Source organism: Zingiber officinale, chromosome 5A, assembly GCF_018446385.1.
Source record: "Zingiber officinale cultivar Zhangliang chromosome 5A, Zo_v1.1, whole genome shotgun sequence".
Lineage (NCBI taxonomy): Eukaryota > Viridiplantae > Streptophyta > Magnoliopsida > Zingiberales > Zingiberaceae > Zingiber > Zingiber officinale.
Window position 1 is genome coordinate 88307937 of NC_055994.1, and position 23334 is coordinate 88331270.

Here is a 23334-nt window from a genome sequence, read left to right on the forward strand (position 1 = left end):
TGCACTTTTGCGAAAAACTCCACAACAGTTTACAATTTGGTAAGTTCGCAATATATCATCATTTCACCCTTTAATATCTAGACATGATAAACACGAAGGTTATATTAAATCCCTTCATTAGCCTACCATTCACTCACAAATACAAGACATAATGACTACAAGTATTAGTTAAACATATTACTATAAATGCTTGCTTCTTCATAAGAGGCTGATGATGTTGCTCGTGGACGTGTGAGTGACTTTCAAGAGTAGACCATCAAGATCGACGGGAAGCAGAAATTTTTGCAGTAGGCAATTTGTGGAAATAGTTTCAGGTAGTGGAACAAGTATAAGCACATCATTCTTTTTGTTCAGCATCCCCATCACAGTCAAGCAAGTTCCCTCCCTTATGTACCTGCGAGTCATGGGTAATTAAAGAAATAACATGGTAGTGCTAATGTCGGTATTACCATGGAAACCTTATCGATATTCAATACCCTTCTTCCAGACGCATCGGACGGGCTTCACACGATAATCTTCTTCCTTGTAGCCATTTCTTCATAGTAGAAGAGAGATCTCTATTTGGTGCTGTTATGTTCACGAGTGTGTTTTCGTGAATCAGGGGGATTACTCTGGAATCGTGGCCAGCCTTGACCAAAGCTCTTATCCCAGATTCGGCATCTGTTATGTAAAAATCTGCTGTCAATCTCTGTCCAAGGTACAAACAACTCATGAGAACAATTGCAATAGTATTTCTAATCAAAAGGAGAAAAAAATATCAAATAGAAAATGAAAAATAGAATTCCATAGTCAACGATTTTACAGGTTTAGTATTCTTTGGTTTCTATAAACTATTCAAATGGTGGGAGTGAAAGCAACTTAAGTAGAGAATAACAGAGGTCCAGTTTGCAGCGACAGGTTCAAACTGATGCTTCTTGTATTTGTATGAGAGGTTAATTGAGAAGGGATTTTAACAGACATAAACCAGCATATGACAGTAAAAAATGCCATATCATCGTTATACGTCTGGTAATAGCTGTAGCCTCCGTCACAATTGCAGCCGACAACCATCCTTCGATGAGCTTCCAAATTCCAATAGTGTATCAAGTTGGAGCACAGGTTTTGATGTTGTTCTATTTTCTATGAGTGTGGAACAACATATCTCAGACGTCTTGAGCGAAGAAGAAAGAAGATTTAAATCTATACAAGTAATCACTCTCAGATAGTAGTATTTAAACCTTTCTCCCAATACCTCAGATATTCATCTTAGCATTCCCATTTCTTTGCACTTTATTATGTTTCCAGACTGTGTAACACTAAGTCATAAAAAATGACTGTTAGTAGCATAGACTTCTCCCTTTACTCTTTGTACCTTTAACACTTATTGGTCCAATTAGTTTTAACCATAGATTCCATTGGTTATATAACAACTTTGCACCATCTAAAACTATTTTCTAACATTTATCATCATTGGGACTTATAGCTATTCTCTGGCACATGCATCTTAGCATTCAATCACACAAACCTCCAAAATCTCCTCTCAACTTCAAATGTTCATTATTTATTTTATTAATGATATCTCCATGAATCTCTCCTTATTGGATATTAGTTTCAAGAGATCTAAAACTTGTATAAGAATTTCATATTCATGGATCTCAATTATCCCTCAATTTTTTCTTATCAAAGAAATAATGTTTAAGATCACATTCTTTCTCATACATGTTAATTGGCAATAATTAAGAGGAAAGAAGACGCAGCTTAGAGTCAATATCTCAGTGTATTCCATGTTACGATTCGCAGAAATGACTTAGTCTTACCCATTCAAATGACACAATATTTCAAATTATGCATGAAATTGCATTTTTTATATTTGAGTTTAATCCTACTTAACCTACAAGTTTAGTTTTATTTATTTAAACTCTCATCAATCTGCACAATTTGGCCTACAAATACCATTCATTAAGGAGATTTATCGTGAATATCATCAGTGAGTTCATCTAGACACAACATCAAAAATAGGAACTTAAAGTTGACACTAAATAGACCTATAATTAAAAGAAAAATCATTTGTAAAGATTGCAAGAAAAAATATTTACTACATTATCATACATGTTCTGTCTTCTCTAAAGCTCGACACCAGCTACCTAATGATTCTATCGTAAGCTTTTTCTGAGTTAAATCTATATTGTTTTTATTAGTTGATTTATTATATAAATAGCAATGATTGATCTTGTTTTAGACATGAAACAAATTGATTTTCAAAATCTCTTAGGATGCGTTTAGTTGGGGGTTATCCTTGATAATCTTGGTTATCAACAAAAACCCTGTTTGATTTAAGTAATTGGCGATTCTCAAGTAATGATCCATGTTTGACACATCAGCAAAAGGGGCATGCAACCCGAAATCGAAAAACTTCGGAAAAGTGAGGTAACAAAATTTTTTAACCAAATTACCCCTAAATTTTTTTATAATGACAATTTCATTTTAAATTATAAAAATTAAATAAAAATTAAAATATGTGATATTTTATTAAAAAACTAAAGTTGTATTTTTGAAAATATTATATATATCTATATATATATATATATATATATATATAGGAAAGTTAAAAAAATACTAAAAAACGTAAGGTTTAAAAAGACATAAAAAAAAGAGAGAAACATTTCAAATTAAAAAAAAAAGTAAAGCAAAAAAAATGCAAAATAGGAGAAAAGCGTAAAGTCAAAAAATAAAATAAAAAGGAAAAAAATTGTATGTTTGATTTTGTAACTGAAGATAATACAGTAAAATATGAAACTAGGTTATACATTAATACTTCAAACAAATAAGTTTACGTTACATTACCTAGGTTGAACCAAACAACATTAGATTATGTTTTATTCCCCGTAACCTTAGTTATATGATTACCTGGTAATCACATAACCAAGGTTATACATGATAACTTGAATCAATCGCACCATTAATCTTTTCCCAATAACATTTTCTCAAAGTTTCAAGATATGCCTCATTATTTGATATCTATGTACTAAATGTTGGACCCCGTGGTAGTTTTGATGTGATCAACCAAGTTGGTTAGGTCCTGCGTTGTATTTGATCCCTGTGTCTGAGTGTGCAGGAGCTTAGGAACACAGGAAGTCGAGCGGAAGACGCAGCTAGCGAGAAGGACGGCACGAGAAGAGAGCCGACGGGCTCGGTGCGTCCGAAGGATGAGAGAGCTGCGAAAGAGTACTCCGGTGGGCGTGAAGAGCGTGCGCGGCGTTCGAGGGACGTTAAGCCGGTACGGAAGGCTGCTCGAGGAAGGCCGGAAATTGGGTTCGGATGAGCCCTATTTCGGTTGGCCACAATCACCCAAAAGATCGGAGCATCGGAAGTCGCAACAAGCTGGAAACGAAGTCAAAGGAGCCAGCTTGAAGGCGCCTTCAACCAGGTTGAAGGCGCCTTCAGCCAGGCTGGAGGCGCCTTCAGCCTGATTGGAGGCGCCTTCAACCAGTCAAAGTGACCGTTCTGCGCGCGGATAAAGTTTTATCCGCTGACTCCCATGGAGGCGCCTTGGACCCTCGTTGGAGGCGCCTTGGAGCCTCGGGATAGAATTTCCAGGACCTATATAAAGGCCCCTGGAGCTAGGAATTCAATATCAACTCAAGCATTCAATCTGTAATGTTTCCTAGCAATAGTTCTGAGCTTTTGAAAGTGTAAAAGGCTTCTCCGCTTTCAGCAAAGGAGAGTTTCTTTTAGTGCGCTTCTACTGCCCTGGATTAACAACCTCCTTGGTTGTAACCAGGTTAATTCTTCTGTGTCTTTCTTTTACTGTTTTATTATTTTGTTAACTATTGCACTAACTGAGTTGAAAGTACGAGGAGGGTATAGTTACTTTTTGTTTTCAGCAATTCACCCCCTCTTGCCGGTCTCCGCTGCACCAACAAGTGGTATCAGAGCCTGATCGCCTCAGAAGGACTAACCGCCAACTGAAGCACTACGATCAAGACGATGGCCGGAGCGAACATCCATCCCCCGAAGTTCGACGGAGACTTCGCCACATAGAAGCGCAAAATGGAGGTATTTTTTAAAACGGATTTTGATATTCTAATTACGATGAAATATGGTTTTGCAGCGCCGAAAGACAAAGAAGAAAACACATGGAGCAAGAAGGAGCAAGCCGATTTCGTCGCCAACGGAAAGGCAGAGTTCCACATGCTCAGCGTTCTACCACCACAAGAAGTAAATCGGATCGGAAGCTACGACTCAGCGAAAGATCTCTGGGAAAAATTCCTGGAGCTACACGAAGGTACTTCCGAAGCAAAGCTAGCAAAACGTGACATCCTCCGGAACCAGTTAACAAACCTCCGGATGAACCAAGGCGAGAAGGTAGCGCAACTCCAAGCGAGAATCAAGGAGCTGATAACGCAACTAACGAACCTTAGAGAAGAGTTAACCAACCGGGACTCTATCCGGTACGCGCTCAACGCCTTCCCTAGAACTCCAGAGTGAGCTTCTTTAGTAGATGCGTATTACATCTCTAAGGACCTCGAGGTAAGTACTTTAGAACAATTATTTTCCACTTTTGAACTCCACGAATCTCGAGTTTCAGAACCCAACGGAGCAGAGAAGACAAGTCAGAACATTGCTCTAAAGGCAAAGATAAACAGTTCTGACTCCGAAGCCTCAGTCGACGAATCCGAAGCGGCACTACTGGTAAGACGCTTCAATAAATTTTTTAGTACTAACAAATTTAAATCGCAGAGGCATCATCGAAAGAAGAGGACTGTTCGCTGTTACAACTGCAACGAAGACGGGCACATCAAAGATGACTGCCCAAAGCTAAAGAGAAAGGAGAAAGAAAGGGAAAAGCCAAAATACAAGAAGCCAGAACCCTCCAAACACAAGAACCTAAAGGCAACGTGGGATGATTCGTCATCCTCCGAATCGGAAGTCGAAGAATTCTCGGGACTAGCACTGATGGCCAACCATCAGAAAGAAGAAACGTCCAGCTCAGAGATGAGCATCGATGAAGGGGGAGGAACATCAGAAGAAGAAAGCAGCAGTGAAGGGGGAGCGTCACCAGACCAGGTAAGTAAGGTACGCAATCTAACCCCAACTCAATCTTTCAAATTTATCAAGTCTCTTTCTAAAGAGTTAGATCAATTAGAAAAAGAGAATGCTGAACTAAAGTTGAACTTAGCAAGAGCATGTCCGTTAGAAATGTATGATCATTTAAAATCAGAAAATGAAAATTTAAAATTAGAAATTGAAAAATTGAAAAATGATGCATGCTTAAAGAAATTTCCAAAGTCAAAAATTAGAACTTATGGTAAATTAAATTGGTATATAAGGAAGCATCAAGGTCAACTTAGAAAAATACCAAGAAACTATGTACCCCCTAGATTTTTGAATAATCCTGTAGGAAGGAACCTCTATTGGGTTCCAAAATCTGTGCTTAATTAATTTTTCAAAAATTACAAGCTTAAAGTGAGAAAATTAAACATTGAAATTCTTTATGGAAGCTTTGTCTAAGGAAGTGGTTGTTGCTCTAATAACCAAGAAGGCCTAGTGCCTCGTCACGACCTGGAAGCTAAAATATTGGAAGAAAATGTTTAATTAAAAAGCATTAAACTAGAATTAAATAATGCTTTAAAAGTTTTTAAATCTTTTTAAAATTCTAAAAAGTCAGATTGTGAAAATTTAAAAAAAAATTTAAATATTGACTTAGAAAATTTTTTCTGAAAATTCAAAAATTTGACTTAGGATTTTTTTTTGGGAAAAATTCATTTTGACTTAAAAATTTTTTTTGGAATTCATTTTTAACTTAGAATTTTTTTTTTTAAATTCTATACATTTCACTTAACTTAAGTTATTTGTTTCATATTTTCTTAACCCTATTTTTGCTGTGATCAAAGGGGGAGAGAATGGTACAAGTTCAAGGGGAAGTTAAACAAGGGGGAGATAAAATTTTAAATGTTTGCTTATTGCAAATTTTTTTAAAAAAGGTGTTGCAATTTTATTTATTGCAAAATTGTACTTAACCTGTTAGTCTAGTAATTTATCTTTAAAATTACTATTTATGTCTATGTTGTCCCTAACTTGAACTTGGGTTGATGCACATCAAAAAGGGGAGATTATTGGACCCGTGGTAGTTTGATGCGATCAACCAAGTTGGTTAGGTCTGCGTTGTATTTGATCCCTAAGTGCGCAGGAGCTTAGGAACACTGAAGTCGAGCGGAAGACGCAGCGAGAAGGACGACACGGGAAGGGAGCCGACGGGCTCGGTGCGTCCGGGACGAGAGTCATAAGAGTACTCGTAGGCGTGAAGAGGCGCGCGCTCGAGGGACGTTCGGGACGGAAGGTTGCTCGAGGAAAGCCGGAAATTGGGTTCGGGTATTCCGGTTCGCCACAATCACCCAAAAGATCGGAGTATCGAAGTCGCAACAAGTTGGAAACGAAGTCAAAGGAGCCGCCACTGAGGCGCCCGGCAAGGCGCCTTGACCGGGTTGGGGTTCCGACGCGGAGGCGCCTTCAATAGGTCAAAGTGACCGTTCTGCGCGGATAAAGTTTTATCCGCTGACTCCCATGGAGGCACCTTGGAGCCTCGGATAGAATTTCCGGGACCTATATAAAGGCCCTGGAGCTAGGAATTCAATATCAACTCAAGCATTCAATCTGTAATGTTTCCTAGCAATAGTTCCGAGCTTTTGAAAGTGTAAAAGGCTTCTCCGCTTTCAGCAAAGGAGAGTTTCTTTTAGTGCGCTTCTACTGCCCTGGATTAACAACCTCCTTGGTTGTAACCAGGTTAATTCTTCGTGTCTTTCTTTTACTGTTTTATTATTTTGTTAACTATTGCACTAACCGAGTTGAAAGTACGAGGAGGGTATAGTTACTTTTTGTTTTCAGCAATTCACCCCCCTCTTGCCGGTCTCCGCTGCACCAACAAGTGGTATCAGAGTCTGATCGCCTCAGAAGGACTAACCGCCAACTGAAGCACTACGACCAAGACAATGGCCGGAGCGAACATCCATCCCCCGAAGTTCGACGGAGACTTCGCCACATGGAAGCGCAAAATGGAGGTATTTTTTAAAACGGATTTTGATATTCTAATTATGATGAAATATGGTTTTGCAGCGCCGAAAGACAAAGAAGAAAACACATGGAGCAAGAAGGAGCAAGCCGATTTCGTCGCCAATGGAAAGGCAGAGTTCCACCTACTCAGCGTTCTACCACCACAAGAAGTAAATCGGATCGGAAGCTACGACTCAGCGAATGATCTCTGGGAAAAATTCCTGGAGCTACACGAAGGTACTTCCGAAGCAAAGCTAGCAAAACGTGACATCCTCCGGAACCAGTTAACAAACCTCCGGATGAACCAAGGCGAGAAGGTAGCGCAACTCCAAGCGAGAATCAAGGAGCTGATAACGCAACTAACGAACCTTAGAGAAGAGTTAACCAACCGGGACTCTATCCGGTACGCGCTCAACGCCTTCCCTAGAACTCCAGAGTGAGCTTCTTTAGTAGATGCGTATTACATCTCTAAGGACCTCGAGGTAAGTACTTTAGAACAATTATTTTCCACTTTTGAACTCCACGAATCTCGAGTTTCAGAACCCAACGGAGCAGAGAAGACAAGTCAGAACATTGCTCTAAAGGCAAAGATAAACAGTTCTGACTCCGAAGCCTCAGTCGACGAATCCGAAGCGGCACTACTGGTAAGACGCTTCAATAAATTTTTTAGTACTAACAAATTTAAATCGCAGAGGCATCATCGAAAGAAGAGGACTGTTCGCTGTTACAACTGCAACGAAGACGGGCACATCAAAGATGACTGCCCAAAGCTAAAGAGAAAGGAGAAAGAAAGGGAAAAGCCAAAATACAAGAAGCCAGAACCCTCCAAACACAAGAACCTAAAGGCAACGTGGGATGATTCGTCATCCTCCGAATCGGAAGTCGAAGAATTCTCGGGACTAGCACTGATGGCCAACCATCAGAAAGAAGAAACGTCCAGCTCAGAGATGAGCATCGATGAGGGGGAGGAACATCAGAAGAAGAAAGCAGCAATGAAGGGGGAGCGTCACCAGACCAGGTAAGTAAGGTACGCAATCTAACCCCAACTCAATCTTTCAAATTTATCAAGTCTCTTTCTAAAGAGTTAGATCAATTAGAAAAAGAGAATGCTGAACTAAAGTTGAACTTAGCAAGAGCATGCCCGTTAGAAATGTATGATCATCTAAAATCAGAAAATGAAAATTTAAAATTAGAAATTGAAAAATTGAAAAATGATGCATGCTTAAAGAAATTTCCAAAGTCAAAAATTAGAACTTATGGTAAATTAAATTGGTATATAAGGAAGCATCAAGGTCAACTTAGAAAAATACCAAGAAACTATGTACCCCCTAGATTTTTGAATAATCCTGTAGGAAGGAACCTCTATTGGGTTCCAAAATCTGTGCTTAATTAATTTTTCAAAAATTACAAGCTTAAAGTGAGAAAATTAAACATTGAAATTCTTTATGGAAGCTTTGTCTAAGGAAGTGGTTGTTGCTCTAATAACCAAGAAGGCCTAGTGCCTCGTCACGACCTGGAAGCTAAAATATTGGAAGAAAATGTTTAATTAAAAAGCATTAAACTAGAATTAAATAATGCTTTAAAAGTTTTTAAATCTTTTTAAAATTCTAAAAAGTCAGATTGTGAAAATTTAAAAAAAAATTTAAATATTGACTTAGAAAATTTTTTCTGAAAATTCAAAAATTTGACTTAGGATTTTTTTTTGGGAAAAATTCATTTTGACTTAAAAATTTTTTTTGGAATTCATTTTTAACTTAGAATTTTTTTTTTTAAATTCTATACATTTCACTTAACTTAAGTTATTTGTTTCATATTTTCTTAACCCTATTTTTGCTGTGATCAAAGGGGGAGAGAATGGTACAAGTTCAAGGGGAAGTTAAACAAGGGGGAGATAAAATTTTAAATGTTTGCTTATTGCAAATTTTTTTAAAAAAGGTGTTGCAATTTTATTTATTGCAAAATTGTACTTAACCTGTTAGTCTAGTAATTTATCTTTAAAATTACTATTTATGTCTATGTTGTCCCTAACTTGAACTTGGGTTGATGCACATCAAAAAGGGGGAGATTATTGGACCCCGTGGTAGTTTTGATGCGATCAACCAAGTTGGTTAGGTCCTGCGTTGTATTTGATCCCTGTGTCTGAGTGTGCAGGAGCTTAGGAACACAGGAAGTCGAGCAGAAGACGCAGCTAGCGAGAAGGACGACACGGGAAGGGAGCCGACGGGCTCGGTGCGTCCGAAGGACGAGAGAGTTGCGGAAGAGTACTCCGGTAGGCGTGAAGAGCGTGCGCGGCGTTCGAGGGACGTTAAGCTGGGACGGAAGGTTGCTCGAGGAAAGCCGGAAATTGGGTTCGGGTGAGCCCTATTTCGGTTGGCCACAATCACCCAAAAGATCGGAGTATCGGAAGTCGCAACAAGTTGGAAACGAAGTCAAAGGAGCTGAGCTGCCACTGAGGCGCCCAGGCGCCTTGTCAAGGCGCCACCAGCCGAGGCGCCACCGATGAGGCGCCTTGACGGTCAAAGTGATCGCGGATAAAGTTTTATCCACGACACTGGAGGCGCCTCTCGCTTGGAGGCACCTTGGAGCCTCGGGATAGAATTTCCAGGACCTATATAAAGGCCCCTGGAGCTAGGAATTCAATATCAACTCAAGCATTCAATCTGTAATGTTTCCTAGCAATAGTTCTGAGCTTTTGAAAGTGTAAAAGGCTTCTCCGCCTTCAGCAAAGGAGAGTTTCTTTTAGTGCGCTTCTACTGCCCTGGATTAACAACCTCCTTGGTTGTAACCAGGTTAATTCTTCTGTGTCTTTCTTTTACTGTTTTATTATTTTGTTAACTATTGCACTAACTGAGTTGAAAGTACGAGGGTATAGTTACTTTTTGTTTTCAGCAATTCACCCCCCTCTTGCCGGTCTCCGCTGCACCAACACTAAAGATCTCTAATAAAAAAAAAATCAATTAAGCAACTCTCACACGTAATAACATAGATAGAAATAAGTGTAAAATATGGCAATAAATATAAATTAAATAATAAGGTTAAATAGAGGAATAACCTTAACGAAATTTTCCAAAATTTTTAGAAATTTTCTGAGAATTTTTCGGAGGTTGTATGGTGTAGGTTATGGGGATAAATATTGGGGCTAGGGGAAGCTTGTTTAGGCTACCCCATTGAACGAGGAAAAGTTTTATTCTTCTTTTCCTTTTCCTTTTCTTTTCCCTTTCTTCCACGCCGTGCCCTATCCTTCCCTCTCTGCCCGACGCCGATTCCACCTCTTCCCCGAGCTCTTCGCCTCCCCAAACCGATCCTCTTCCTCAACCGATGGCAACGTGACGCTCCTCCTCCCCGAGTGTACAAAACCCAAGCCGATCCCTCTCCTCGCGTGCCCTAGCCGACGTCGTCTCCCCTCCCGATTCGTTCTCCTCCTCTACTCGTCGGCGTTCATCCATGCGAGCAACCGACGCCGAGGGAGTTGTTCACAACCATGGACGCCGTCGTCACTAGGGTTGAGCCGCTGGACTTCCATCGGCCCTGAGGCAGGGTCTCCTCCTCTCGGGCTCTAGCGGTGCTGCTCCGATCGCCGGCCGCTAGCTCTCCTTTGCCGGGCTAGGCACCATAGCAGCCACCACCAGGCCTTCCTCTTTCCGATTCTTCACTGCCATCTCCTCTTTTCACTGCGCCGATTCCTCTTAGCCCTAGCCTCTCTTCACTGTACCGATTCTTTCCTTCCTCTCTGGTTGTCGGTGATTTTGGAGGTAGGTGTTCTGCCCTAGTTGTGATTTGGTTCCTGATCTCTATATGGTGGTGATCTGAGGTGTCTTAGGTTGGAGGAAAGCCACACCAGTTGGTTTCAGCTACAATATCCAGCAGTAGACCATCTTTCCGACAGTAAACCCTTCCGGCTGAGTTCCACAAGTGGGCACCTTAGATTAGGTAAGTTTTTAAGCTAATTTATGTTGACTTGCTAGAAAGTTTTAGGATGATAGATTCTAGTGGATATTTCGTGATAATTAGGGTTGAATGCCTTGATGCGGATATGTTGATTTTGATTCAGGGCTTTTTGAAACTGCTTTGGCGATTTTGTTTTGGCTGAGGAGTTAACAAGAGGAGGTTGATAAGGTCAGTTGTTCATGTGTAGAATTGGTTTAAGTTTAAACTGAATGATGGAATAATTAGGGTTAAGGAAACTAACCCTAGTTGACCGTTGAGTTATATTTAATTAGGGTTAAAAGGTTGGATCTAATCTAAACTTCGGGTTAGATCCGATTTATTTAATTAACCGAGATCAACGAATAAAATTAGGATTTCCTGGTTAATAGGAATTTTGATTAAGCTATTGGATATCTGCGAGCATGGCTTAATTATATGTATGCTATTACAGGGCTTTGATTCGAGACGAGCGTCTCGACGTAGGGTCTATTTCGAAGACGATCTCCACTTTTTGAGGCGGGTACCTTGACTTATCTTTAGATATTGTCATTTGATATGCATAGTAACTTTTAACAAATAGTAATGATTATGTTCATATCTGCATCGGTATGTCACTACTAGTTACCTGTTGCATGTTTGTTTTTACTTACCTGTTTTGCATTCATATCTGCTTGATTATATATATGCTCATAGAGGTAGTGACAAATCATGCCTTACGATACACCGGACTAGACATTTACTATATCTGACATGTGTACCTAGATCTTCGTATTTGATCCATTTATTTTTGGTACATGTTTTATGGAGGTAGATATGGTCAGGATTTTCATGCTTAGTGTCATGCACCATCTTGCATGATTACATGCTGAGCGATTGGTAGCCCCATTATTGTTGAGCTCATCGCCAGTTACATGGATCTACACACACAACCACTCATGGGTTAGTGGTATATCAGGCAGGGTGTGTGGCAATTTGCTTTGTCAGTGCTCCGCTGGTCCACTCATGGGTAGCGTGACGCAATGTGGTAGTACGTCAGGAATCCTTCATCTGGACTATCTCAGGGAGATGAGAGCATTGAGCTCCCCCACTTATGATTTGGGGTAGGAGGATAGGTGTACTCCGACAACATCCTGTTCACTCGGTCACTCATCAGGAGTAGTGATGGCAGAGTGCACAATTGTCATAACCCTACCCACTCGGTCTCACCATCGAGTGTGAGATGACTGACTGACGTCAGGGTGACCATGTCATTTGATTCATATGCATGATTACATTTATTGCTTGTGTTTGTTGCACTTTATTTGTTGCATATTTGGTGGATGCATATGCTTGACAAGCATACAGGGACATGTTACTTTTGGTCTGACGACCTTATTATTCTGATAGGAGGTTCTGGTGAGTACAGCTTCTCCTTTTCTTACAGTTTTGCATTTTCCATTACTCCAGGGGACTGTACACATATTTATTACTATTGGTTATTTCTTACTATGCATGTCAGCTCGGTATCTGCTGAGTGTTGGACTCACCCCGTTGATTATTACTATTTCAGGTTGATGCTGTCAGGAGGTTCCAGTCGCTAGTCCCCCACCACTTGTTGCGACGGGTTCGCATAATTTGATTTTTGGTTTACTTGCTACATTTAATATATACGTGATGTATAACTATACTCGTGGATGTTTATCGAGTTTTGGTCTACTGTTTGTGTTTTCCGCTGTGTTGGATTTTTTGTTGTGGGTTTGTGTGTTTTCCGTCGTTGTAGTAGAGTAGGTTTTCATTTAATATAAACTGCGTGGTTGTGTCAGCTGGAGGCTGAATATATAAACTGCGTGGAATGCCTATTTTTATTGTTATTGTTCCGGCCGTGTTGGCCGAGGTTTGTGTGGCCCAGGGCATGTAGTAAAGTTTCATATTGTCACCCGTATGGGGGAAATGCTGCCGAAATTTCTTCTGGCAAGGACTACTTGGGGCGTGACAATAAGAAAGATCAGCCATCAATTAATATCAAAATTATAATCTGAGAACTCAAGGAGTGAGATTGTATAAATTTTTTTGCAGCTAATTAACTTGGCAAGTCCTCACAACTTAATGTGCTACAAGATTCCTACTCTTTTCATTTAAGTAGATCTCATATCAGCTTCACATTTTTCACAAGTGCAATAGTACTCTAATCTTTTATGTGCCATTCTAATAAATTTTAGGGTTAAACAGCTTTGAAATGATAAAATAAAGGAAGGACAAAAGTTATTATTTTTCTGGATAAAATTTGGAACAAACAAAAGTCTGAGAAATATTTGAAGATACTGAACATTACTGATGAACATACCTCAACGTAAGCTAAATTCCACTGGAAGAATCGGCAGTTAAGACGGCCTTGTTTTAACTGGCATCCATGATATTCATACAAGAGGGTTGATGTGTAAACACATCTTCCAGCCTTTTCATATGAAGATTCGAGAGAGAAATCTCCACAAGATGCAAACTAAAACAATTGGAAAAAAGAGAAAAAATATCATAAGCAACCAACATTTCTTATAGTTTACAACTTCAAAGAAATCCTATGTGAGAAAGTACCAAACTGCCAATTAAAGTTAGATGACTATAATGCATATGTCAAATGCATACTCATAAGGCTCTTCCAGTTTACCGTAAGTATAAGTTTTGTTTCCTTCAATGGACTAGCTTTATCACAAGAAAATAGAGCCATACCAATGACTATTACTGCATAAAGCATTTTGGATGATGAAATGGTTTCAATCTTTTCAAGATAAATGTAATCCCTCATAAAAAAGAACTTGATCAAACAAGAATGACCAAATGGGCTAGGGAAGGCAAAATAACCTCATCCAGCCCCACTCTTCTGCCCTGCCCTGCCTCAAGCTGAAAGTTACCTACGCTTTTATGCACGCAAATTAGGTGTAGCCCAATCCCTGCAACACTTGGGTTCCATTTACAGTCTTGCCAGGACCGCACACCACCAACTTCAAACATGAATATACTTTTTTATACAAAAAAGAGAGGGAGAGAGGAAGGGAGGGGGGAGTATTGCATTCATTCATTGATGCTAGGTAGAAATTATGCCAAAGTGTACAAAATAAACGTCCCCAGATATATCACAGTTGTGCAAATAGCAAGAGATGTCACTCGTCACCTCCTTCCAAATGCCTTGGGGAGCGCCTAGGGTGATCGCATCACCTTTTGCCACAATAATCGTCCAAATAGCAAAGATTATTTGTATGACATAAATAGGTAAAGTAAAAAAATAGTCATAGATAACTTTTCAAAAGTATATTCAATCTCACTAACTGTATTGTAAGGATTTGTGACGGGGCATATCATAGAACATTTCAATCAATCACAAATCTTCTTACTAATAATTCATTCCTCACCAATACGAAAAGATTTACACTGGTAATGAGTATCACATATGCGGGCAAAAATGTGAACTCTGATTCCCGCTGACCTAACCCATTTTCATTCTTCAGTCGGCTTCAACAATTTGGGATGCAAAATTGTTATTCACAGCCATAGTCAAAGCAACAAAAAAAAAAAAGAAAAAAAAAGATTCAAAAACTGTACTAATACAAAAGGCACAATAGCATAGACGTGTGATGTTCAGCGAGATGGAGACCCCAAAACAAACATGAGGTTTTAAGTGTTACATGTAAACACAGACCATTCAAACTATCACCAAATAAAAAGGGGGAAAGATAAGGAGGCATTACCCCAGTGACCTTGACGAGCTGTCCGTCGTTGGCTTTTACAAGATCAGTTTCCGGAAACTGTTCAAGGAAAACGCGGATTGCCAAACTCCTTCGGTGGGCGCTGGCATTCCAAACAAATAAACCCAAGACGAGTGCGGCCACGACGAGGACTGATACGAGGAGGGCGGCGTTGTGGACTACGACGAGGATGAATATGGAAACGCCGATGCTGGCAAGGAAAAGAGGGATGAGAACACGGGGAACGGCGGCCGGGACGGGGGCGAAGTGCCGCTGTCGGTCGGCGAGCACCGCAGCGGAGAGGTCGTTCATCTCTCGTCCTCCGTCTCCTCCTCGCCCTCCGTCTCCGCCTCCGCCACCGCCGTCGGATCGACGTCGCCCTCAGGCATCCACCACGGTCAACAGCGATAAGAGAGGAGAAGAGAAGAGTGAGGAAGCTGCTTCCTTTTTGTTTCTTGTTTCGCGTTTCGAGATTTTAAGAAAAGTGACATCACATGTTAAGGGTCATAATTTCACTTTGGCCCTTCGTTTATCCTTGTTTTATTTATTTATTTTTACGATTGATAAAAAAAATTATTAATAAATATTGTTTATAATTTTTTTATGCATATTGTTCATAAATAATTCATAATTTTACTCTGGGACGATGATGAAAGTTTGATTTTTTTTACATTGCACATCCTCGAACGAACCATTCCTACTGCTGGATAGTCAGCAAAAACCCATCTGTACTTGTCGATTCAACGAACCATGGAAACAAATCCCAAGAATGAATTATATAATTTGTAAAATGCCATAGGACGCATATGCAATAAGCACTAAAGATTGTAGGGGGGCAGCATGACCGTTAGCGTCTCGGTTTGGCGAGCAAGAAGCAGGAAACACAGTAAGGCGGCCCATACTTACAGCTGTATGTACTGTGAAGAAAGGCAGGGGTGCAAAAAGGGAGGAAAAGAAGAGGAAGACAGAGAGCAAGGAAAGAGGCTAAGGTGACGCCGATTTCAGGAGAATTGACGTTCTAAGTTTGTTAATATAATCCAACAGAAGGATTTACCCCATCAGAATTTATAGACAACATAGAAATTCATGTAAACCAAACACCACAAACTGAATCAAGTCAAGGGTGTCATTGGTCTAGTTGGCACATCATACACGAACCCACAAACACAAAATCTATGTTACCTAAATGGATCGTCTCCATGCACTTCGAAACCCAAAGCCTGGCGGGCTCTCAAAAACATTCTGAAATTGAGCATACAATCTTAGCAACTTACAAAGGGTTCCAGAACAAAATATGTTAAACTGGGAACATGAACTCAAGACTGAATGGGTTTAATCTTGAAGTGCAGAGAAATCAAAGAAAAAACGAAGCACTTCAGATCCTGCAACAAAGAAAGAGACCAAAATATTCATGTCAGCAATGCAATAAAAAAAATCATATTTAAAAACACAATGATAATAATAATTGCAATGACATAATAGCATAATCGCAGAACAATAAGACTCATCTACACGTGTAATGTGCTTTACCAAGTATATGTAAATTGTGTAACAAACTAAAATTAGAGCGTCTTTGTGACGGCAGATTCATCCTACCATACCAAACATATAACATTGTGAAACAAAACCTTCAATTTAACAAGCATCTTTTTTCTGACACAATTTGAACCATAAATAAATTGTTATTTCCAACTATTTGGGGATGGCTACACAATACTTATTGCACCACTAAACTCAACTCTATGTAAGACAATTGTTATACTTAGAAGTATCTTTTAATGTGTTGCTAGGATTTCCAACTATTTGGGGATGGCTACACAATACTTATTGCACCACTAAACTCAACTCTATGTAAGACAATTGTTATACTTAGAAGTATCTTTTAATGTGTTGCTAGAGTTTTTGGTTTCTATCAAGCCATTCTCCCTGCATCCTTAATTGACTCTGCTTTTCCAATTATAAAAATATTGATTGTTTCTCCAACTATTTAGGTATGGCTAGACAAAACTTATCGCGCCACTGAACTTGACTCCAAATATGACTATTGGTACTTATATTTAGAAGTATCTTTTCATGTGTTGAGTAGTGTTTTGGTCTCTATCTATTCATTGTCCCTTCAAAGTTCGATGCAATTATAAATATATTGATTGTTTCTCCACATGTACATATCATCTCTCTATATTCTCTCTTTTTATTGTTTATTAAAAATATGGATCTTAAACACCAGTATTTTTTTTTTGTTATAATAATGTGCACAGATGAACTCGAGATTGCCATGATCAAGTTGCTAACAGAGAATATATAGCAACTTGATCATGACAATCTCGAGTTCATCTGTGCACATTATTATAACAAAAAAAAAAAAAAATACTGGTGTTTAAGATCCATATTTTTACTAACATGAATATCATATAAATTTACTTGTATAAATACATACAAAAAATACAATGCAATTCTCAAAATGTTCCATCCTTATATGTTTTTATGCCTATTTGGATATTTGAGAAGGTTTTCATGGATAAATTGTCACAACAAGTGTTGATCCCTTCTAGAAGAAATAAGGGTCCCTTGGGTAGTGCAATAATTTTCTTAGGTATTAGTTCCTAGTGACCATCATTGACACAAAAGAATAGATGATTGTAATATAGTTTTAAAATTTTCTTTTGGCCCTAAAAGACACATGACAATTACACAATGCTCTTGATGTTCTTCCCAGTGTATGCATCCCATCTCTATCCTATCACACATATCTTAATTACTGACTCATTTTGTTAAATAACATACCAAAATTTCTAAAACTGTTCCTTGCAAATTTACTATCAATCTACCTCTTCACCTTTCTTTCATCGCTAAACATAATTTTATCAAACTCTAACTAGTCTTAAACCATCAGCTTATAAAGTTTTTCATCACAATTCATGCCTAAAGTTTATCATATTCAAGCTTTTATCAATTAATACATTATTAACATGCACCATAAATATTTATCCTAAACATGACTGATAAATCCATCTCATATTACCATTAAAAATAAGAGCTTAAAATTAAGTCTTAGTGCAAATCTACACTTAAAGTAATATCATTTTTATGCTCCTAATAAATCTAACGTGTCAGTTCAAAATTATTTGGAACAAAATTTAAGCCAGCCTTAAAATAGAGTGATTTTTTTTTTTGTCATATATCTCCATGTATATCTATTTAGATGCCTGAACTCTCTATGGGCAATTGGAGAATGAAGAAGCTACATAGCTTTTAGACTACAAGTTGCAAACCTTAAATGCTTGGTTCAGCTATGTGGATCATTTCTAACATTGAACTCTATATATAAGGTTAGATCATTGTGAAGCCCCTAGACAAAAGTTGCTTTCATAACAACTTTTAGTAGGCATCATGTTATGTGCTTAATTTAAGACTGAAATCTATATTTAGTGTTGGATGATTAGGCATGATGCCGATTACAGGATGGGGAAGTAGAACGAGATAAGCATGAACAATGTAAGAAAGATATCCTGATCATCCTATTCCACCTTCTGGAGAATTTAAGAAGAGGCTAAGGAGAATACAGGATTGATATGTCATAGCTTCGCAAGAGAAGTCAGCCCACTCATTAGCCATAATCTTCCTAATTCTAACAAAGCTAAGGAAAAGTGTGCAACATTTGCAGCAAGAGAAACCATTTTTTGAATCCACTGATGGAGAGAATACTTAAAAAAAGTAGTGACAATGGGCTGTTAGTCAACCTTTCAAAAATTATGATATTAGTATCGATAGAGACAGCATCAACGTTTCAGTGATGTTCGGATTTGGTTTCACTACCAAAGCTAATAGAGTGAAAAGTATCCTTTATCAAAATAATTGCATGTTTTCTTGTCCACAAAATACTTAGAGCATCCACATCAATTTCTCTCTCCCTAAAGTAGTGATGTTCGGATTTCTCTAAAATATCTCTAAAATTTTGGGTAAACCACTCACTTTATTAAATTTAGACAATTATTTTTCATTACACACTACATCAGCTACTCTAAAATTTCCATTATCTTTATTTTTTTTATTATTTTCTTCTCTCTTTCACTTTTTTTATTATTTTTTTCTCTCTCCCTATGTAATATCTACTTTTCATTACCCAATCCATTCCCTTTGTTTTTTCTCTCTCCCAAATTAAATGATATTTAATGTTTAGGGAATGGATTTCATTTCCTAAATTAGAGAAGTACTATTCATGAAATCTAAATTTAAGGAATGAATAGGATAGTTGATGCAAAGGTTTTTTTTTATGTAAAATATAAAATTTAAGGTAAATTTTGTGTTTAGGGAAGTTGATGTGGATGCTTTTACAAACACAACCATCAGATTTTGAACTCAAAGCATCAAAGAGGGCAACAGGAAAAGAAACATAAGGTAAAATCAATACAAAAATGAAGCAATTTTGAAAAGAATGCATAAGTGGCTGCATAAAGAATATTACATCAGCAATAAAGAAAAGAAAAGAAGGTGAGTCGGATGGAGAGAAAAATTTTGCAATATTTCTTGGATGTATTATCCAACAACAAAGAGGGATTGGTGAAAACACTATTGAAAGGGTAAGCTGATTTCTTAAAATGAAAAGTTTAATGGAGAACACAAGTAATCTATGGCATTGTCATACTTGCAGAAAATACTGTAACAACCCTCAACAACAAGTTAAATGCACCAGAAACTGTCACAGGTAGGTAGGCAGAGAATTCTTAAGACATGAAACAACAAACTCTATGGAACTCAGGAAAATAGCCCCATACAAAAGCAACATAGGCATGTCATATTAAACATTGCTTAACCTTAGTCAAATCAGAGGACTAAAGGATTAAGCAGCTAAAACAGATGAAAAATGCCTCTTGTCTCATATTCATGTTTTTGAGAAGGATGAATATGCAAGGGCCTATTAACAAAAATTAAAGAAGCTATCATTCATAGGACAAAGTTGAGTGATTATAGAAACTTTTTGGACTTTTTTAATTATCTCGTAACCCTTAGACTAACATGAACATTTAACAAAGTATAGCAGTCAATGGTGCAATAAAAACAAATAATAAACACAGAAAAATAAATTAATCATGAGATAGATATGGGGAAAACTAAAATATATCTATATAATTTGCAAGGAACTAGGTATTGGCAAGAACCTAAGTTAAGATGGCATGGATATGATAAAAAAAAAGACACAATATTCAATGGTCAATAGGTCAAATTAATTTGAGTTAGAAGTATGTGAGTATAGGGAGTCCAAGATAATTGTTCTTAACCAGATAAATAGTGATCCATAACTACCAAAAATCAGCTGTATGTTCTCCATAGACAATTTCCTACTTACTAGTAAGGTGTAAACTATGCATATGCTAACGATACAATTGGAAGGCATTTTCATGAATCCAGATTGTCATTCACTGCACATGACTTGCCACAATTGGCCAAAAGTACAAACTCTCCATGGTCACAAAGATGGGTAGAAATCCCAGACCTCACCCACCTTCTCGTGAAGGGGCAAATAGCAAGCTACGCTTCTAAACTAAAATCTATCAACGGGAAAAAGAAACGATTTTGTGACACACTAAACCTGCAAGGACCCTCTTGTGTATACTTTATGACGACCAGGCCTAATTGGGCGGAAAGCAAGAATGTGAAGAGCATTTCATAGAAACTTACCTGGACGAGATAATAGAAAACACGGAGCCCTTCAGGGTCCTGACTGCCCTGGACGTCAACAAGGGATCCAATCTTGGAAGTAGTGAACGATATGTGCTCGTTGTTCATCACGATCTCCAGCTCCTGCCTGCCAACACGGTCCGGGGGCGGCCAGTTGTTATCATCCTCCTTCATAATCTATGACCCAGCGATCAAAGCAAAAAACTCATAGGATCATACTCAACACATAATGGAAACCCTAGAACGAAAAAACGGGGCACGGATTTAGACATCGACGAAGCGAGACGGACCTCGCTGTCAGCGATGATGCGTCGGCACTCGCGGAGTACGGCGGGGGAGACGAAGACCTCCTTGCGGATCATGGTGTCGTTCTTGTAGTTGGAGTTGTTGGCGTAGCGAAGCTTGCCGTCGGGGCGAAACTCGAACTCCAGAAACTCGTGACCAAACTTCCCCTTGTGACCCACGTAGTACCGGAGGTAGAACTCATCCTGATCGCCTCCACCGGATCCTCCCGTCGCCGCCATCGATCTCGAACCGCCGCCGCCGCTTATCCGCCTTGCCCGCGACTCGAACCACACCTTCTTCCGATGCACGTTCTTATCACGTGAGTAAATCGCTAGGACGGGTCGTAAAATTAAGTAGACACGCGGTGAAATCTCATTGGCTTTTCAATCGGTTCGAAATCAAATAGATTTTCTTCTTTTTCCCATTATTTATCTACATAAATTTAATTTTTCATCTATAAAAAAGATTAAATTTAGTTTGAAATTCAAACTAATAATTTGTCAACTATCTCGAAGATCTGCTGCGCGTGATAACGTCAACTCCGCATAACTTGCGGACAAAGTAGTCGACAAATGCATTTTTCAAATGACCAAAAAGGTCCTATTTTTTTTCTAAAATTAAGAACTTATCGAGATATAACATCTTAAACGACGAAATGTAAATTAAAAACTTTCTTGGAGAAGTATATAAATGTAGAAACAACGTTACTTTTTATTATTAATAATAATTTATTCATGGTGGTGCTTCGACGCTTCAATTGCGTGAAGAGGTAGTAGAGGTCCAATAATTGAAGACAGACCACTTTCACAAATTACTTCTGATTCTCTTAAATATTTCGAAAATGATATATTTTTTTTTAAATCTTCTTATCACTCCATCACTCAAGTCAAGAATTCACGAGAATAAATAAATTACAGAGAGCAAAACGAAAAGATCGCGCACTGCAGCATCTGAAATGACTATAGCACCCCGCCCGTTTTAATGGGAAGAGTGTCTTCCACGCCACATAACGTACGAGTTGAAACGCGACTAAATTACTTGCGATTGGGCATCGTCGCGACGGAAATCGTGACTTAAACCTCCATTGGTCGATTCATTGAACCTGGACGCCTCTTTGCCTATTTATGTCCGTCCGCGGCTCGAATAGGATGCGAAGTCAGTTTTAACGGTAAGGCGCTGAATTAGTCCAGATCCGACGATGGCGGCGGCGGAAGCGTTGGAGGTGGCAGAGCTGCAACGGCGGAACAAGGAGCTCGAGCGGGCTGCGGCGGAGGGGCGGGACAGGGAGGCGGCGATGGAGCGCGAGCTGGAACGGACGCGGCAGCGGCTCCTGGCGACGGAGGAGGCGGAGGAGCGGCTGTGCGGCCAGATGGGGGAGCTGGAGGCGGAGTCGGTGCTGCAGGCGCGGGAGTACCTCCGCCGCATCGAGGCTCTCTCCCACCGCCTCGCCGCCGCCCTCGATTTACTCGCCGCCGCCGGCCTCCACCTCTCCCCCGACTCTAATCCGATCGGCTTTGAATAAAAAATATATTAACGGATCTGTTTAAAATGCTACCGTAGATCCGAATATCGATAATCATCCGATCGACGTTGGTTTGTGGTTGAATGTTGATTGTTTTGTATGATATTGTGGGAGTTTTATTCTATAAAATTGTGAAATAATTTATTTTTATTATTCTGCAAATTAGTCATTTTTTAAATTTAAATTTAATTTTTAAAACATTGAATCTAAATTTTTAAGGAACGGAAATTGTGAAGAAGCGATTTTATAAAAAAAAAATCCATAAATTGTAGCTCATGCATTACGATAGCTCCGGTCAATGTTCAATAAAAAGTTGATTGGGACTCATAATAATTTAAGAAGTTTTGGACGTATCCAAGAAAGTTATAGAGCTCCACACGGTAAGACGGCGATAAAAATCAATCCCAATATTTATGGCGTTGAAGTCTTCTTCTAGAGTTTTTCCCTCGTAGCCTCGTACCACAGTGAGTTTCTATAGGGAGTATAGAACATTAAAGGTCAATAGGGGTTGTTAGCACCATGTTTCGATAGTAGAGAGAAATCAAAAATAACAATGATCCAGTCTGAAATCTGAGTCGAATATATCATCGGGTGAGATGGATAAGATATTGACTGAATTGCGACATCTCGGAGGGGGGTGCTGAGATGGCTTCTATGTTGACCAAGTCTTCAGAAGTCCTCTGGTCAACGCTACCGGCAGCCAGCGACCGGGTCCCCCGGTCCCTGGTACCTCGAAGCTCGAGGTGGATCCAACGAACATATAAGTAACAAATTAATACTGGAATAATAAAATAAATGAGGGACGAGTACGGAAAACGTACCCTGACCCAGGGAGGCGCCCTCGGATGGGACGCGGTGTGAGTTGTTGGGACACGGAAGAGTAGATGACGCCCGATCAAGATGGAGAGCTGGATCTGACAACGAGAAAATGAACGAGGCACGGACCCAGAAGACGAGCTACAGGTCGGGATATAATACCGGCACACAGACCGGGATAAGGCATTGGCACGTAGACCAGGATAAGACATCGGCACGTAGACCGGGATACGACACCGGCACGCAGGCTGGATACGACACCGGCACGCAGGCCAGGACCCGAGATCAGTGAGAAACGAGATCGGCGCGCAGGTCGGGAAATAATACACAGACAGGGATATGACAGCGACGAGCAGG

The 23334-nt window shown here is 39.3% G+C and overlaps 3 protein-coding genes across 3 annotated transcripts; 1 reads left to right on the forward strand and 2 right to left on the reverse strand.

Annotated features, from left to right (window-relative positions):
* Positions 1 to 35: 35 nt before the first annotated feature.
* LOC121980890 (uncharacterized membrane protein At1g16860-like) lies at positions 36 to 15143 on the reverse strand. Its single transcript, XM_042533156.1, has 4 exons — positions 14679 to 15143; positions 13280 to 13435; positions 477 to 688; positions 36 to 394 (listed from the first exon to the last, which is right to left on the reverse strand). The coding sequence occupies exons 1-4, from the start codon at positions 14985 to 14987 to the stop codon at positions 199 to 201; spliced, it is 873 nt and encodes a 290-aa protein (XP_042389090.1). The 5' UTR covers positions 14988 to 15143; the 3' UTR covers positions 36 to 198.
* Positions 15144 to 15764: 621 nt separating this feature from the next.
* On the reverse strand, positions 15765 to 20982 carry LOC121980891 (protein mago nashi homolog). Its single transcript, XM_042533157.1, has 3 exons — positions 20645 to 20982; positions 20355 to 20531; positions 15765 to 16057 (listed from the first exon to the last, which is right to left on the reverse strand). Exons 1-3 carry the CDS (start codon positions 20876 to 20878, stop codon positions 15992 to 15994), a joined length of 477 nt encoding a protein of 158 aa, XP_042389091.1. The 5' UTR covers positions 20879 to 20982; the 3' UTR covers positions 15765 to 15991.
* A 783-nt stretch (positions 20983 to 21765) lies between these two features.
* LOC121982992 (protein RESPONSE TO LOW SULFUR 2-like) lies at positions 21766 to 22314 on the forward strand. Its single transcript, XM_042535987.1, has one exon. It carries the CDS (start codon positions 21838 to 21840, stop codon positions 22159 to 22161), a length of 324 nt encoding a protein of 107 aa, XP_042391921.1. The 5' UTR covers positions 21766 to 21837; the 3' UTR covers positions 22162 to 22314.
* The last annotated feature ends 1020 nt before the right edge of the window (positions 22315 to 23334 follow it).